The 14386-nt window shown below is 37.8% G+C and overlaps 1 protein-coding gene across 1 annotated transcript; it reads right to left on the bottom strand.

The window, feature by feature from the left end:
- Window positions 1–1196: 1196 nt before the first annotated feature.
- Window positions 1197–12612, bottom strand: Spata4 (spermatogenesis associated 4). The gene is made up of 6 exons (XM_041673573.1): window positions 12398–12612; window positions 11519–11648; window positions 10654–10772; window positions 10303–10544; window positions 5632–5748; window positions 1197–1339 (listed from the first exon to the last, which is right to left on the bottom strand). Exons 1-6 carry the CDS (start codon window positions 12610–12612, stop codon window positions 1197–1199), a joined length of 966 nt encoding a protein of 321 aa, XP_041529507.1.
- Between the last annotated feature and the right edge of the window lie 1774 nt (window positions 12613–14386).

Below are 14386 nucleotides of genomic sequence, written 5' to 3'. Positions count from 1 at the left end.
AGCTGTAAGTGGCTTAAGACAACTATTGCTGTCCCTTATTACCGACAAAGGACTGAAAAGCTAAGTCCCCAAGATGGGGTCACCAACTTGGGAGAGCTGATGCCAATATTTTAGAGTGCTGGCCCAGGCTCTGCCAGCTTTGCTAGAAGACTTGGTTTTGCTGAAAAACAAAAGAGCGAAGTATTCTCAGAAAATCCCTAATGGCTCCCTGAGCATTGCTGACCAGAGCAGCAATGCTTGAACACTCCTGACCATGGCAGTTAGCACATGAATGCTTCTGACCACAACTGAAGTATCTCCAGTGTTCCCATGGTTACCCACCTGGATATTCCAGTGTTTGAGCCCCCCTCCCACCACTGCCCCTATATAACCCAATAAACTTTCCCAGCTGGGTGCTACTATTTCTTGTCACAAGAGTTTGGTTGTGTTCAGTGGTTTCTTGATGCACCTACTTGTCGACTTTCACTGACCTGTGTAGATCTGTCTGCAAGACCTGGGATTTGAGAACCTTAAAGATTAGGGTAAAATATAGTCTAATGGTGTAGACAATTTTACCTTAATTTCAGCGTACCTTTATATATAAATGAAACAAAGAAAGCAAGGTTTCTTGAGTTGTTTGAGTTCAGAAAAAAAAACATTATCAGAAAAACATGTAAATAAATGCCAATAAGCACATACTAAATATTAACAAAGCAGCCATTTTCCAAAACTTTCTCAGGGCAGACCACTTTAAACACAATTTCCCGACATGTACTATAGATTATATCTGGAAAAGCATGAAAGCGAAGCAGAAGGCCATACCCAGAGTCAGAGGATAGCGCTCAGCACACCCTTTCACCAGATGGGGTTCTCTAGCTATGGTGCAACATCCAACAAGAATAAACATGCCTTATAAATTGAATGTTTGTTGCAGGAGGCATGAAATTGCATCCAAGGACAATCCAGGGAATAAAATGCACCTGAGGTAAAAGGCTCTCTGCATGTTTTCCTGGAGCCTCTCCCTCAGTTCCCCAAGGCCTTGTTCACCATGGGTCACCCGATTGGCCATGTTCTGACGATACTTACAAACTATTTGCTGTATCACATAAAACAGACAAATGTTTTTAGCTCAATTACAGCTAAGACACCAATTTGTTTATTAAATACTTCCACAACTGGGTCATTATGTTCTCATATTGCGTTAGGTGTTGGCGACATTACTTCTTCAAAGGTACTTCATAGGGGTCCAGCGTTGTTTCTGCCACATTTCTCATGGATTTTGTAACAGACAAACAAGAAGGTTTTCCACTTTGCTTCACCTGAATTTCTCTATGTATATTGTCATCATTGCTTGATTTTTCTGAGATATTTAAAGTAACAAAGAATTAATTCATGGTTATGAAATATCTATAGCCCTATCAGTATCTCTCTCATACATCAAATATATTCAGCACTAGTTATACTTAATGAAAAAAATATTTAAATCATATGTATAATATAATACATGAATGCATTACCTCCTCCAAATCTTGTCAGCAATGCCTAAAAATATCCAGGGTTTATTTTGGTACATATGATATAACTCAGTATTTTTAGATATTGCTTCAGAAAGCAGCTGAACAGAGACATGATTTTGTACTTAGCTTTAGCATGGGTCATAACACATTTTATAGAACTCCCATTACTCTGTCATATACTCTGCATGCCAGACTCCAGATCGATCATTCAGTTCTAATATGATGGGCCAGTGGCAATAAAGAAATCTGCCTTTGTTGTCCCTTGAGACACAAGATTGAGGCAAATGAATACAGAAACTTAAGAGTGTAAGTTTTGAAATGATAGCTTGTTTTACTGCTAAATGGAATTTTGTATTCCAGAGAACAGCCTGCAATTTAGTGAGATTCTGACCACACTCCTTAGTGTGTAGTACTTCTTTCTCCTTTTATTAGCTTTCACTTCATAAAAGCTGACTTGAAGTAATCATTGTATCCTTTCAGCAAAAAAAAAAAAACCTGACCTGAAATTACTTGAATAAAAATTTTTAAATACTTTTCACATATTAATTACCCAAATTAAACACACAGCATCCCTCTATTCTTTGTGTGGCTCAAGAATTTAAGTGGCTAGAACAGGGTTGAGAGAAGTAAAGAGCAATAATGTGTGTCCAGCATTCCATCCAGTGGGGATCCTCCCTCAAATATATCAGCCATTTGGAAGAAAGAAGAGAATCACAGATCTTAAAGGGCCATCCAGAGGGTCACTAACCTGACTGCTGAAAGAACACTATGAAGGAGGAAGTGTCTACACAGCAGTGTATTTTTTCAAATGTTTAATGCAAACATTCAATTTGAAGTTCTTTGTGAAGTAATGAGAGCAAGCTGTTTTCATTTCCTTGTTTCTTTCGGTTTACTTTCTTATGTAGTTATTTAGACACAGCATCCCACTATGTAATTCAAGCTGGCCTAAGACTTAGACTCCAGCCTCAGCCTGACAAATGATGGAGGAATTAAACACACACAAACACTACCTTGCCTAGTAGTTTGGCGGTTTTTCTAAAGACCTGTGTGAGGCTTTAGAGCTATCCAAATTAAATAACCACAATCAGAAAAGTCTTTTTGCAATTCAGTTAAGCATTCTGGACTTTAACAAAGTTTATTTCATTCACAGTTCTATCTAACAGTTCACTATCAAAAATAGTAAGGGCTGGAACTCAAGCAGGGCAGGAACGTGGAGGCAGGAGTTGATGCAAAGGCCATGGATGGGTGGTGTTTACTGGTTTGGTTCAAATAGCATCCTCAGCCTGCTTTCGTATAGAACTCAGGTTCACCAGCCCAAGGATGACACCACCCAGCTGGCTGGGTTTTCCCACATTAATCACTAATAAAGAAGATGCCCTCCAGGCTTGCCTACAGCCCAGTCTCATAGAGGCATGTTCTCAATTTAGGGTTCCTCCTCTCTGATGACTCCGAGTTTTTGACAAGTTGATAGAGCCAGCACACAGACCATGTTCTAAATTCTTTTTCTTAATTAATTAATTTACTCTTTTTGCATATCATTGTGTGAATGTGCAGGTCCAGGATTTTGTACGTTTCTTGCCTCTCTTTCTTACACAGGAAGGAAACCATGCTCAGACCATTTCCCATCCCTAATTAGATCCAACAGCCATAAGGAAAATGAAGCAAGGAGATGAGGATGGAGCAAACTCCTGTGGTCTTCCCACCAGCGTCAATTCCATACTGTTTCTACTAACAGTCCCAACAAGCTGGAGCCTTTATTACCAATCCCACTTGTAGAAAAATGCTTATGAAAGTTCGCTTTATTTTCTTTTACTCTCACTTTTCATTGGAATGCCAAAATGTTGTCTTTTTTTTTCCTCTTTACTCTTTGGTGGGCCTACCACCAAACTCCCAAATAAATTACACACATATTATTAATTATGAATGTCCAGCCTTAGCTTGATTTGTTTTTAGCTAGTGTTTCTAAACTCAAAAGATTTCTGACCTTTTGCCTTGGGGTCTTTCCTTTTCTTACTTTCACTCTTCCTCCATGGCTGGTTGGGTGGCTGGGTGGATGGCCCTTTAAGTCCTCCTCCCCTTGTTCTATCTTGCCCCTTCCTCTCTCTTCCCTAGTGTTCCTTCTACTTATATTCTGTGCCTGTCAGTCTCGCCTATCCTTGCTCCTGCCTCTCTATTGGTTGCTCAGCTCTCTATTAAACCAGCTGTTCTAGAGAGGCAAGGAATCTCAGCTTCACAGATTTCAACAAATGCAACATAAACAAAAGCAACAAATCTTTACATGGTTAAACAAACGTTCTAGAGCATAAACAAATACAAAACACCTAAAATAATATTATACAACAGAAGAATATTGAAAGGCAGGATGTATTCCTAGAATCTGAAGAGATTCTGGATATGTTTTTCATATAAGCATCGTAAGTCACATACCTGTCAAATTCTAAAATACTAAGTCTTGTACACGACTCAGCTAGATGATGAATTAAGGGGTTTTGATGGGCAGTTTCATGTGTGGATATTAAAACCTAAAACCTGGGCTCTGAAAAACACTTGTTCAACAAGGCCATTGAACAAAACAAAAGTAAATAATAGTAATTTATGAATTTTTAAAAAGAATCAAAACATTTTTAATGTATATATATATGTGTATATATATATATCAGTATATTTAAGGCCCCCATAATTCTTTTGTAATGGATCTACTGAGATTGCTTTATCATATCTGATGGAAACAAGGAATACCACCTACCAATTAAAATTTAGCATGTAAAAAACACATTCCAACATGAACAAGTATGCTCTATAAAGGACTAGATAGTATTTTAGAACTGTCAAATAAAATGCATAGTATCTAGTTACTGTGGGACAATGGTCTTTTCCTTTGTAAAGATTTATCATTTGTATTTTAACAAAACACTGGCCAGTAGCCAGGCAGGAAGTATAAGTGGGGCAATGAGGCAGGAAATAGAGGCAGGGCAAGGAGAACAGGAGAATTCTGGGAAGAGGAAATGGTCAGTCTGCAGTGGTCACCCAGACACAGAGGAAGCAAGATGAGAAAGCCTCGCTGATAAAGGTACCAAGTCAGGTAGCTAACAGACAAGAATAAGGGCTAATTTAAGATTTAAAAAATAACTAACAAAAAGCCTGAGCTAATAAGCCAACCAGTTTATAATTAATGTAAGCCATTGTGTAATTCTTTGGGATAATCGGCTGTGGGACCAGGCAGAACAGAAACATCTTTCAACATCTAATAAATATATATTCAAGATAAGTATTGTCTTTTAAGTGAAAATGTATACTAAGTAAGTATGTTATTCATTGTAAATAACCATAGTCATGTATGGCAGGAAACGTCTATAACCCTAACATTCAGAAAACTGAGGCAGGGGTATTGCCTGGACTACAAAACAAGGTGGTGTCTCAAAATAGAAAATTTGAAAAGAATTTTAAAATTCAAAAAATTTAAAAAGAACCTTGGTTCTTACCAGCTAACTCTGGCAAATCCAGTTTGTGAGCCATAAAATTTCTTGGGCAACTATGTTACCCTGCAACTGTAGAGTAATTTCACAACCAGGCAGAAAACAGGCTGGGTGGTACATCCTGTGTAGTTTATCAACACAAAACCTTGAATTCCATTACATATTCTCATGTCTGGAAATGTTGCTTTTTTCCAGCCATCAAAAATTTGGGGAAAAAATGCTTTCTTAACTGATAAGCTACACAACAGTTGAATGGGCTGTCCTTGTTCCCATGGTCTGTGGTTTGCTGTAATTTAGATGCTTTCTGTGTTGACGAGGTTTACAATGACAAGTGTACTCTTGTCCTTTTCTTCTGGAAAATCCAGCTCATCCCTCGACCCCAGCTATGGAGGGACTGAGTTTTGAGCTCTGAGAGAAGCTTCTCTTATTTCTGGCAGATGCACTTGAGGATAAATGAGAACTCAAATGGTTAGTATAGTGTGGTTTGGGGAAGAAGACCTTTGGCTATGTTACTCTTCTTGTCGAGACACAGAACACCACTAAGTCAATACCTGGTTTTAGGGTGAAGTTCAGACTAACATTTTAACTTATTCCAAAATTCTAAGGAAAGAATTTTAAAAAATTCTTCCTGCAGACTAAAACTTAAAAACAAAACTTACGTAAAACAGACACAGGTTTTTCCTTAGAAACCTTTGGTTTATATCTGCGCCCATAGCCCTGCGCAGGAAGACGATCAATTGTAATTTCTCCCACAGTTGGTTTGACGTTAAACCACCCTATAAGATATAAACACCAGTTATTTTTTAAATCCATATGAGAATTACTAAGAGAAGACATTGGGTTTTAATAATTGAGGACATTATTGTTTTTATCATATTCTATTAGTTAATAACTCTTCTCCCCATTGGTCATTTTTGATGAACAAAGTAGTCACTGTACTTGAAATTATTACTTTAAAGGTAGTATCTTTATGTTCCTGTATTTTTTTTTTAATTTTGTTGGTTTGTAGTGTATGTGTGAAGAGGGAGGTGATGCATGAGTGTCGTGGCTTGAAGGAGTTGGTTTTCTCCTTCTACCATGCGGGTTGTGGGGATCAAATGTAGGTCATCGGGTTTTTTTTTTTTTTTTGTGACACTTTTTTTTCCACTGAGACTTGCAGGTGGCCCCTTCTGCTTTAGTTGGCTTTATTCAAGATGTTACATAAAAAGATAGATTATAAATTTAATTCATTCCAATGAATTGCTTCTATTGGTATGGATACGTCTTGAGGTATTAATATACAGCTCAAAATAAATCCTTTAATACCAGTACCCCAGGCCCTCCACTGTTGCCCATTGTATCCTACAAGGATATTGACAACTGTCACTGTAAGTTAGTTTTTACCTATTTCTGAAATTCATGTAAATAAATCACAGCATATATTTTTTATTTTGCAAACATGTATTTACTTTAGTGACAAAATTGTTTTCAAAGTTCTCACATTTCTTTTAAACTAATCCTATTTTTGAGCGTTGTCCCTCTATACTTAAAGGCCCTTTCCATCCTTGTAGCTAATTTTACATCGAGGTTGTTTACTCATCACTCAGGCTGTCTGAGGGCGAAAGAAACACCCACAAGCAGCATTTCCAAAACTATAGCATGTCTACTAACTGTTTTGGAATAGATTACAATAAAAATTCTTATAATGAAAAGTACCAAGAATCAAGATGAGTTCAGTGAAATGGTCCAACAGGATAAAAGGTAAAGGTGGGAGAACTAATTCCAGAGTTTTTCTAGGACCATGTGTGCTGTGGTAAGGGTGCTTGCACACATCACGTACGCACACGTACGCACACACACGCACACACACACACACACACACACACGTAACAACAACAATCAAACAAATTAATAAAATTGAAAAATACAAATCACCATAAGAGACTGAGCATTGTTTAAAGAATGAGAAAAGTGACGGTAGCCATATAAAGCTATGCTCAAAAGAAAACAAAATAAGGAGCAAAAATGAACTTTAAATGAAATAAAACATTCAGTAATGTCTGGTTGCTTTAAAAGTAACCTAATTGGGTTGTGGAGTCTCATGCCTAAAATCGAAAGACCTGGAAGCTAAGGCAGGAGGATCATAGTTTTCAGACCAGTTTGGGCCACTGAGTGAGTTCTACGATAGCCCAAGTGACACTTTCCAAAAGCTAAAACAAAATAAACAGCAAAAGCAGAACAGCAACTACAAAATGTAAGCACTCAAAGGAAAATGCTAGCCAAAAGGTTTAAGTGGAATATGGAGATGACAGAACTTCGTCTCTGTAGTCCAAGTTTCTTATAGCCTAAGGGAGATGGTGCAGACATTAATTTTAGAACACAATAAAGTACATATTAAAATTTCTAATGCAGCATAAAAGTGTGGAAATTTGAAGTTTTCAAAGTTGATAACAATGAATGTTCTGAAAGAATTCAGACCAACAGAAAAGAAAAAAAAAGATGCTACAGAAACAAGATAGATTAAAGTTTAAACCATGCTGATAGATCTGAATACAGACATGACTGTAGGCAACACTGATGATTTAACAATGAAAGTTGATATAAAACAAATAACCTCGGTCCACTCCGTAAGAGCAGAATTAGGGGCTCTGAAATATATCAACACTTACTTATTAAGCGATAGTTGTTCAGACAATCTGGATGTTGAAGCGGGCGACTAAGAGGAAGAGAACTCAGAGGAATAGGTAAACAGGAGGTGGAATGTGAACGGACATATAAGTTAGGGAAAAGACAATAAACCATTCCAAAAGTGGGGCTAAAATAAGCCATTCCTCAAAGAAAACAGAGCTGAATGAAGATCTTAAAGCAAAAGGCTCCACTTAATCACTTTACATAAAAGTGGTATGAGGGGCACAGAATAAACTATAAAGTTCTTATTTATTCTTCATTTACAACATAACACATCACCATATATTGTTCGAATTATAATAGCCATTTTAATCTCAGTTTGGAAGTTCGGAAGCCTGGGTCCTCTGTGTGGAGTCATCCAATTATGAACTTTAAGGATCAGCTGGGCTGGCTGTGTTCCTTCCTGGAAGCTCTGGGGATAAATTGGCCTGCTAGTGCAAGCTCATTTCTGCATGAAGTCTGGCTTTGCACTTGTGGGTCTGAGTGCTTTTCCTTTCCTACCCGTCATCCAGACGGAGTTGTTTTTGTTTGTCCTAGACACTGGGCCACATTGTTTCTCATAGTTTCAATGTTCCCAGGGCAGCAATCTCTCCCATTGCTGCCTTTTTTTTTTCTACTTAAAGATCTTTGCCTATAAGAGCTCATGTAATAGCCCACTGATTTATCTGTAGTCTATTTCCTATTATAAATTCCAAGCTTTGGTTGGACAAAAGACTCTCTGCAATATAATGTGATAAATATACTTCTCAAAGATGTGTTCTGCACATTACAAAGCCCAGTAAAATCAACAGAAGTTTAGATGTATTGATAAGGGTTTTGTTTGTGACTCTGTTGTGTGTGTTTCTCCTGTTATTAGTTTCTTTTTCTTGTTTTGTTTAGTTTGTTTTATTTATTTGTCTTTTTATTTGTCTGTTTTTTTAAGAGAGACAGAGAGAGAGAGAGAGAGAAACTGTGAAGTTGGAAGAATGAGGAGGATCCAGGAAGAAATGAGGACAAAACTGTAATCAGAATATATTGTATGAAAATAACTTTCTCTTCCATAAAGTGAGAGGGAAGATGGGGAGGGGTTGGGGGAGAAAAAACTCTAATCAGAATACATCATGTGAAAACAAACTATATTCAATAAAACAACAAAAGCAATAAAAATAAGTAAAATTAAAGAAGCCCACTTTAAAAAGAATATAAAACATGGAGATATAGCTGGACATGGTGAACCAGGACTTTGATCCTAGCACTTGGGAGACAGGAGCTGGGGAACAGGTAGATATCTGTGGATACAAGGCGAGCCTGATCTAAAAAGCAAGTTCCAGGACAGCCAGGTCGTCTGTTACACAGGGAAACTCTGTCTGAAAAAAAATAGTGTGTGTGTGTGGTGGGGGGAGATATAACTAAATAGTAGAGAACCTGCCTAGCATGCATGAGGCCCTTGATTCAATCACTAATACAACTCTTACACAACATGCAAACACAAGTGGGTATGTGTGTGGCTAAAGCTGAAAATAACATTGTAGTATATATAGCTTAACTGTATTTTAATCTAGGAAATTACTAGCACAAGCAGGAAGACAGTGGTTTCCCTGGGAGGTAGTGTAATGAGTTCAATCAAGAAGGTGTTAATAATATTCCATTTCTTAAGCGGCATAAAGATGCACAACTGTTTGCCATGATCTGCAGCTTCTCAAACTGTTCATGTATTATATACATGGTGTGCAATACATTTTGCAGCAAAATTATAATGTTTAATTCTAATGTTTAAGACACACACATATTAAATATAAAATCCTGCAAAATGATTAATATTTTATTTCTCTGCTCACAAATAAATGAGCAGATCCAGAGGTCATAGCAGCTCAAGGAAGAGAAACAACATAGGAGTTTAAAAAATGAACATAGTAAGGGAAGACAAAAGGCAAACAGTACTCGTATGGGGAGGGGACTATACAAATAGCCCAAATATGGAGAAGCATTCAAGCTGCAGCCTTCTGCCTTCCAGAGACAGGAGAGAAAACGGCTCTTTCCTTCAGTAAATATAGTCCAAAGGGAAAAAAACATCCTAATGACATACGTATTTACTGAAGAGTTACTTAGTTTGCTACAGAAACTATCATTTTTCTATGTGTCAAATCTAGGCAGTGGATAAGATATATATATATGAGAAAGATAAAACCAGAGACCAGAAAACAAAGATAGTGATATGGACAGAATACCACTATCACTTACTTTGTCACCTGCCTGGAACAACTGATGGGCTGTACGGTAAGAACTCAAGGTGACTTAACAATCTTTTTGGTGAGCCTTTGGAAAGCTGCCCTTCCACCCACACACCAACAACTGTACTATGGAGGAAATATCTCTTACCATATTCTCCCACACAGAATTGAGACTGAATCATAATCTTTGCTCTTCCCAAAATCTTAAGGATGGCTTGAGTCAAATGTTCCTGCTCTCTTGAGTTATGGTTGGTAGATGAACTTATTTCCCACAGAAGTTTAGTTAATAGACTGACAAACGTTTTTTTCTAAAAATGGGGCATATATCCTTATGTAACTTGTGCTTCCATAGGAAGGAATGGATTGAGAAAGAATCCACTCCAGTGGTAAGAACTCATTAAAATTTTTCTCTCATCAGAGCTGAAGAAGAGCCGTGCTGATTTTAGAACTCACCTGTCTCTAGGGAAAGCTTACCTGGGTTCAATTTTCTGCTTAATTTTCTTTGCAACATTTGTAAAAGGAAGAGGAATTCTATCTTGAGTTCATTGCTGAGCATATTAGGATTGCTCAGTAACTCCGATAACCTAATGTTATCTTTAATAGACTTTGAAATTGTAGACCTGGGAACAAGCGGCAAGCGCATTTGGTAACTATAGTCTGTGAAATTGGCGTAGTCATCCTGGACACATTTAATTCTGGAAATAAGAAACAAAATATTGTTGGCACCCCGTGTCTTACTAATGAGCCTTATATCATGACACATTTACACTCAATTATATAGTTAGAAATTCTCAAACTACTTACTCTCGATGTGTTAGTAAAGTATACACCTCCTGGATCAATATTTCGGGCACCCCGGCTTTACAGTGAATTGTTCCATGGATTAGTTCTTTAGGTAATTTAAATTTTTTCTTTGCTAGAAACTTCAATAACAGAAAGAAAATACTTCGTCATCAGAAGTTCTAGGAAAATAAAACCAAGTGCTATGAATTTACTTTAACCAACCCTCTTCCCCTTTGAACTAATTTTTTGGTTGATTACTAACATTCATTATTGTTTTTCAAGAAAGCCACTATTATGTACCACACTAATTGATATATGTTAAATTTCACAGGTCATTTATAATTTTGTAATGTTAATGTTGAAATGGAGAGGAGTGGTGGGCTGCATTCCTACCACCCCGGCTCACGGCCACCTGGCTAGCTTATGTCCCTAAATAATTACACGTAAACTGCATTATTTTAAACACTGCCTGGCCCATTAGTTTTAGCATCTTATTGGCTAGCTCTTACATATTGATCTAACCCATTTCTAATAATCTGTGTAGCCCACGAGGTGGTTTACCAGGGAAGATCTTAACCTGCATCTGTCTGGAGTGGGAGAATCATGGTGACTCACTGACTCAGCTTTCTTTCTCCCAGAATTCTGTTCTGCTTACTCCACCCACCTAAGGGTGGGCCTATCAAATGGGCCAAGGCAGTTTCTTTTTTAAATGAAAGTAACTCCTCCATCAGTAAATAATTGGAATATGACAAACTTTGGTTATTTTCTAGACTTGACACATCCTCTCTGGCCTTTCTGTTTTCCCTCACACAGATATCAACAGTGTAAAGAGTTCCCATTCCTAAAACAACCTTCACAGTAATCTGCTGCTAATTTATTAATTTACCTTCTCTATCTGTGCCCAGTTATCCAACTTGACTTTTAAGGAGGTTCCATTTTCAAAGGATGATAATCTAAGGTCCCAGGGGTAATATATACAGAATATCTCTGCAACTAGGTAGCCATTTGAAAAATCCCTGATGCATAACAATAAGGAAAAGAAAAAGTATGGTTAATATAATTTACATAATTTTGCAATTAATGGCTGTCTAATACTTTATAATGACAAAACATCTAGGAAAATTTGTATTGGTTCATTTTTTTGAGGACTCTTATTGGGAAAGCAGTTTGTTAAAATTATTGTCTACGACTTTGGTGTTTTTTTTTAATGAATCCAAATTATTCGCTTTAACAATATTTCCTAGTAATTCAAATGCTCATTGAGATTTCCACAGGTGTTTGTTTAAAAAACCCACTATGAAATTAGTAAACTAGATTTATTTTGCAAAAGAACAATGATCTTCATTTTTACGGAATTTAGTTAACATTCCATAGTAACGGCCAGTAGTTACATTCAGTGTAGTTTCTGGTAAACAGAGGCTTTTTAAATCTCAGGTAACACTCAAACCAGACGCTATTTCTAAAGGAGGGTAAACTAATTCTTCTCCTTATTAATACAAAGAGCCCTTGGCTTTTGTAGTTATCACCAGAGCATTCCGTGTTAGCCTAAGTCAAAGTCAGCAATGTAGTGATCAGTGGAATAAAATCAATGTAAAAAAAAGTTTCACGTTTTTCTTGAGCATCCTTTCGTGATGTGTATGCCTTGTGGGGTGAGTGAGCAAGCAGGGAGGGTGTTTCCATTAGGAGCAAAAGCCAGACTGAGCTGAAGCGCCACAGGTGACCGAGGGAGGCTGAGATTTCTCTGGGACCTGGCTGGCTTCCGCACCTGGTGACGTTCCTAGGGAAGAAGGTGAGATCCAGCCCCTGGAGCCAGCGCAAGACCGATCGCGACAGGCGGGAGCTCCTCGGGGGGTGCGGATACACCAGACATTTCTTAATCTTTCGGGCGGGAACCGCTGGCGGTAAAGCCGGTGAGGCTGGCTTGGATGGGGCTGCCGCCGGCAGTGGTGAACACTCTTCAGCCTGGCCGGCGGCAGCCATGGCACTGTCTAAGTTTCTATGACAACAGACAAGCTGTGCGTGGGTGGGGGCGGGAGTGGGACGCTTAACGTCAAGGGGCGGGGCTTCGGTCTGGTCGTTGAATCTGCATCAGTGGTTGCTCCGGACCTTTGGAAACTTTTTAGAAGTTTAGGAAGTGAAGCTGTATGCTGAATTCCGGTATCTCTGGACCCATTAGAACGTAACAGTCTGAGGAACTTATACCTTAGGCAGAGCTTCAAGTGTAAGTTGGTTTTATTTGCAATATGTTGAGAGTATATATATATATATATATATATCCGGGGTCACACATTTTTATATTGTGCATATTATGGCCTGTCAGCAAAGGCCAGTATTCAATAAAGCATTTTGAATAAAGATGTGAGAAAGCTCTAGAATGCGGTGAAAGTAGTTTTTTGGGGGGTGGGGTGGGGTGGGAGGGTAGGGGAAGTAGAGGCTAGAACTGGAAGCCGCAGAAATTTTGTTTCAAAAAGAAAAATAACTTTAAAATTTATCACAACAATTTCCTTAATGATTACATCAAATGTCCATTAAAGTCACGTATTTTAAAACAATTTATAGATTACATTTTTATACTTCAACGCGTCCCGGGATGTATGATTTTATTCAACAAATATTTACTGAGTCCTTCTGTGCCAGTAATGTAGACACTTGCAATTCATTAGCGAGTGATGGAGAAAATAAAAAAGCTATTTCAAAGTGATCATAGGCAATTATAAATTAAGTATCTATGTAGGAAAGATTATGGAAACGCCTTAAAGTCTTTATAGCAACAATATATTTAATGTCAAATATGAATACATATTCCACAATGTAAAACATGGACTGAATCTTCTTGGTGGCACTATATAATATTTTATTGAATGTTTATGTGTATTTGTATGTGTGATCATTAGTAAAATATATTAATGTGAATTTGTACGTAGTTAAAATAGGGGCTGGAGAGACAGCTCAGATGATTAAGGCACTTGCTGTTAAAGCTTCAGACTTCAGTTTGTACAGAGATAGAGTGAGAAAAATCAGCCCCTCAAGTTGTCTTTTGACATTATATGCACTTGTGGCACATGAGTTCCCATAAAAACATACATACTAAAACAATATAATCCTTAAAGAATAAAAATGAAAGAGAGAAATGAAATACCATTGTTTTCTCCTTGCTCAGTAATATGTCTATCAATGATTCATTCATTTAATTTTTAAGAAACTATCTTGACGCTATGAAGTGGAGCTTAACTGTCTGCTCTTGTAGCTCTTAGTCACATATGGATGTTTGTAGTTAAAGTGAAATCAATTTAATATAATAAATTCAGTATCACTGGCTACCATTTGTCTGTCCAATACCCATGCGTGGTCCTCTCTATCATACTAGATAACGCTGATACAGGCTTCACCAATGTGGGAACTTCTTATGAGGTACAGATGTGTTTATGTAAGTGAAAAATCACTTAAACTGACAAGGTGGGGTGTGTGTGTGTGTGTGTGTGTCCAACAATGGAATAGGTAATTTGGCCTGAGGTAATCTAGCAAGTGCTCTCTGAGGAAATGATCTTTGATTTGGATTTCAGAAGGCAGTATTCTGAGTTGAGAGACAGTTTCAGAGCCTGGAGAAATGTCTTAGGGGTTAAGAGTTTGGTTCCCAGCACCATGTCAGGCTGCTCACAACCCCTGTTACTCCAGCTCTAGGGGAGTCAGACACCGCTGGCCTCTACGGAGAGCCTGTACTTACACAAACGTATCCACACACAGACATATCCTT

Source organism: Microtus oregoni, unplaced genomic scaffold (genome assembly GCF_018167655.1).
Source record: "Microtus oregoni isolate MIOR12 unplaced genomic scaffold, Mior012 000024F_ref0000369, whole genome shotgun sequence".
NCBI lineage: Eukaryota > Metazoa > Chordata > Mammalia > Rodentia > Cricetidae > Microtus > Microtus oregoni.
This window is presented reverse-complemented; position numbering and strand designations above follow the sequence as displayed.

Coding starts and splice junctions, on each gene's coding strand:
- Spata4 (XM_041673573.1), bottom strand. CDS start 12,612: ATGGCTGCCGCCGGCCAGGCTGAAGAGTGTTCACCACTGCCGGCGGCA. Junction 11,649..12,397: donor TTCCCTAGGAACGTCACCAG/GTGCGGAAGCCA, acceptor GTTATGCATCAG/GGATTTTTCAAATGGCTACC. Junction 1,340..5,631: donor AAAACCTGTGTCTGTTTTAC/GTAAGTTTTGTT, acceptor TAAATATCTCAG/AAAAATCAAGCAATGATGAC.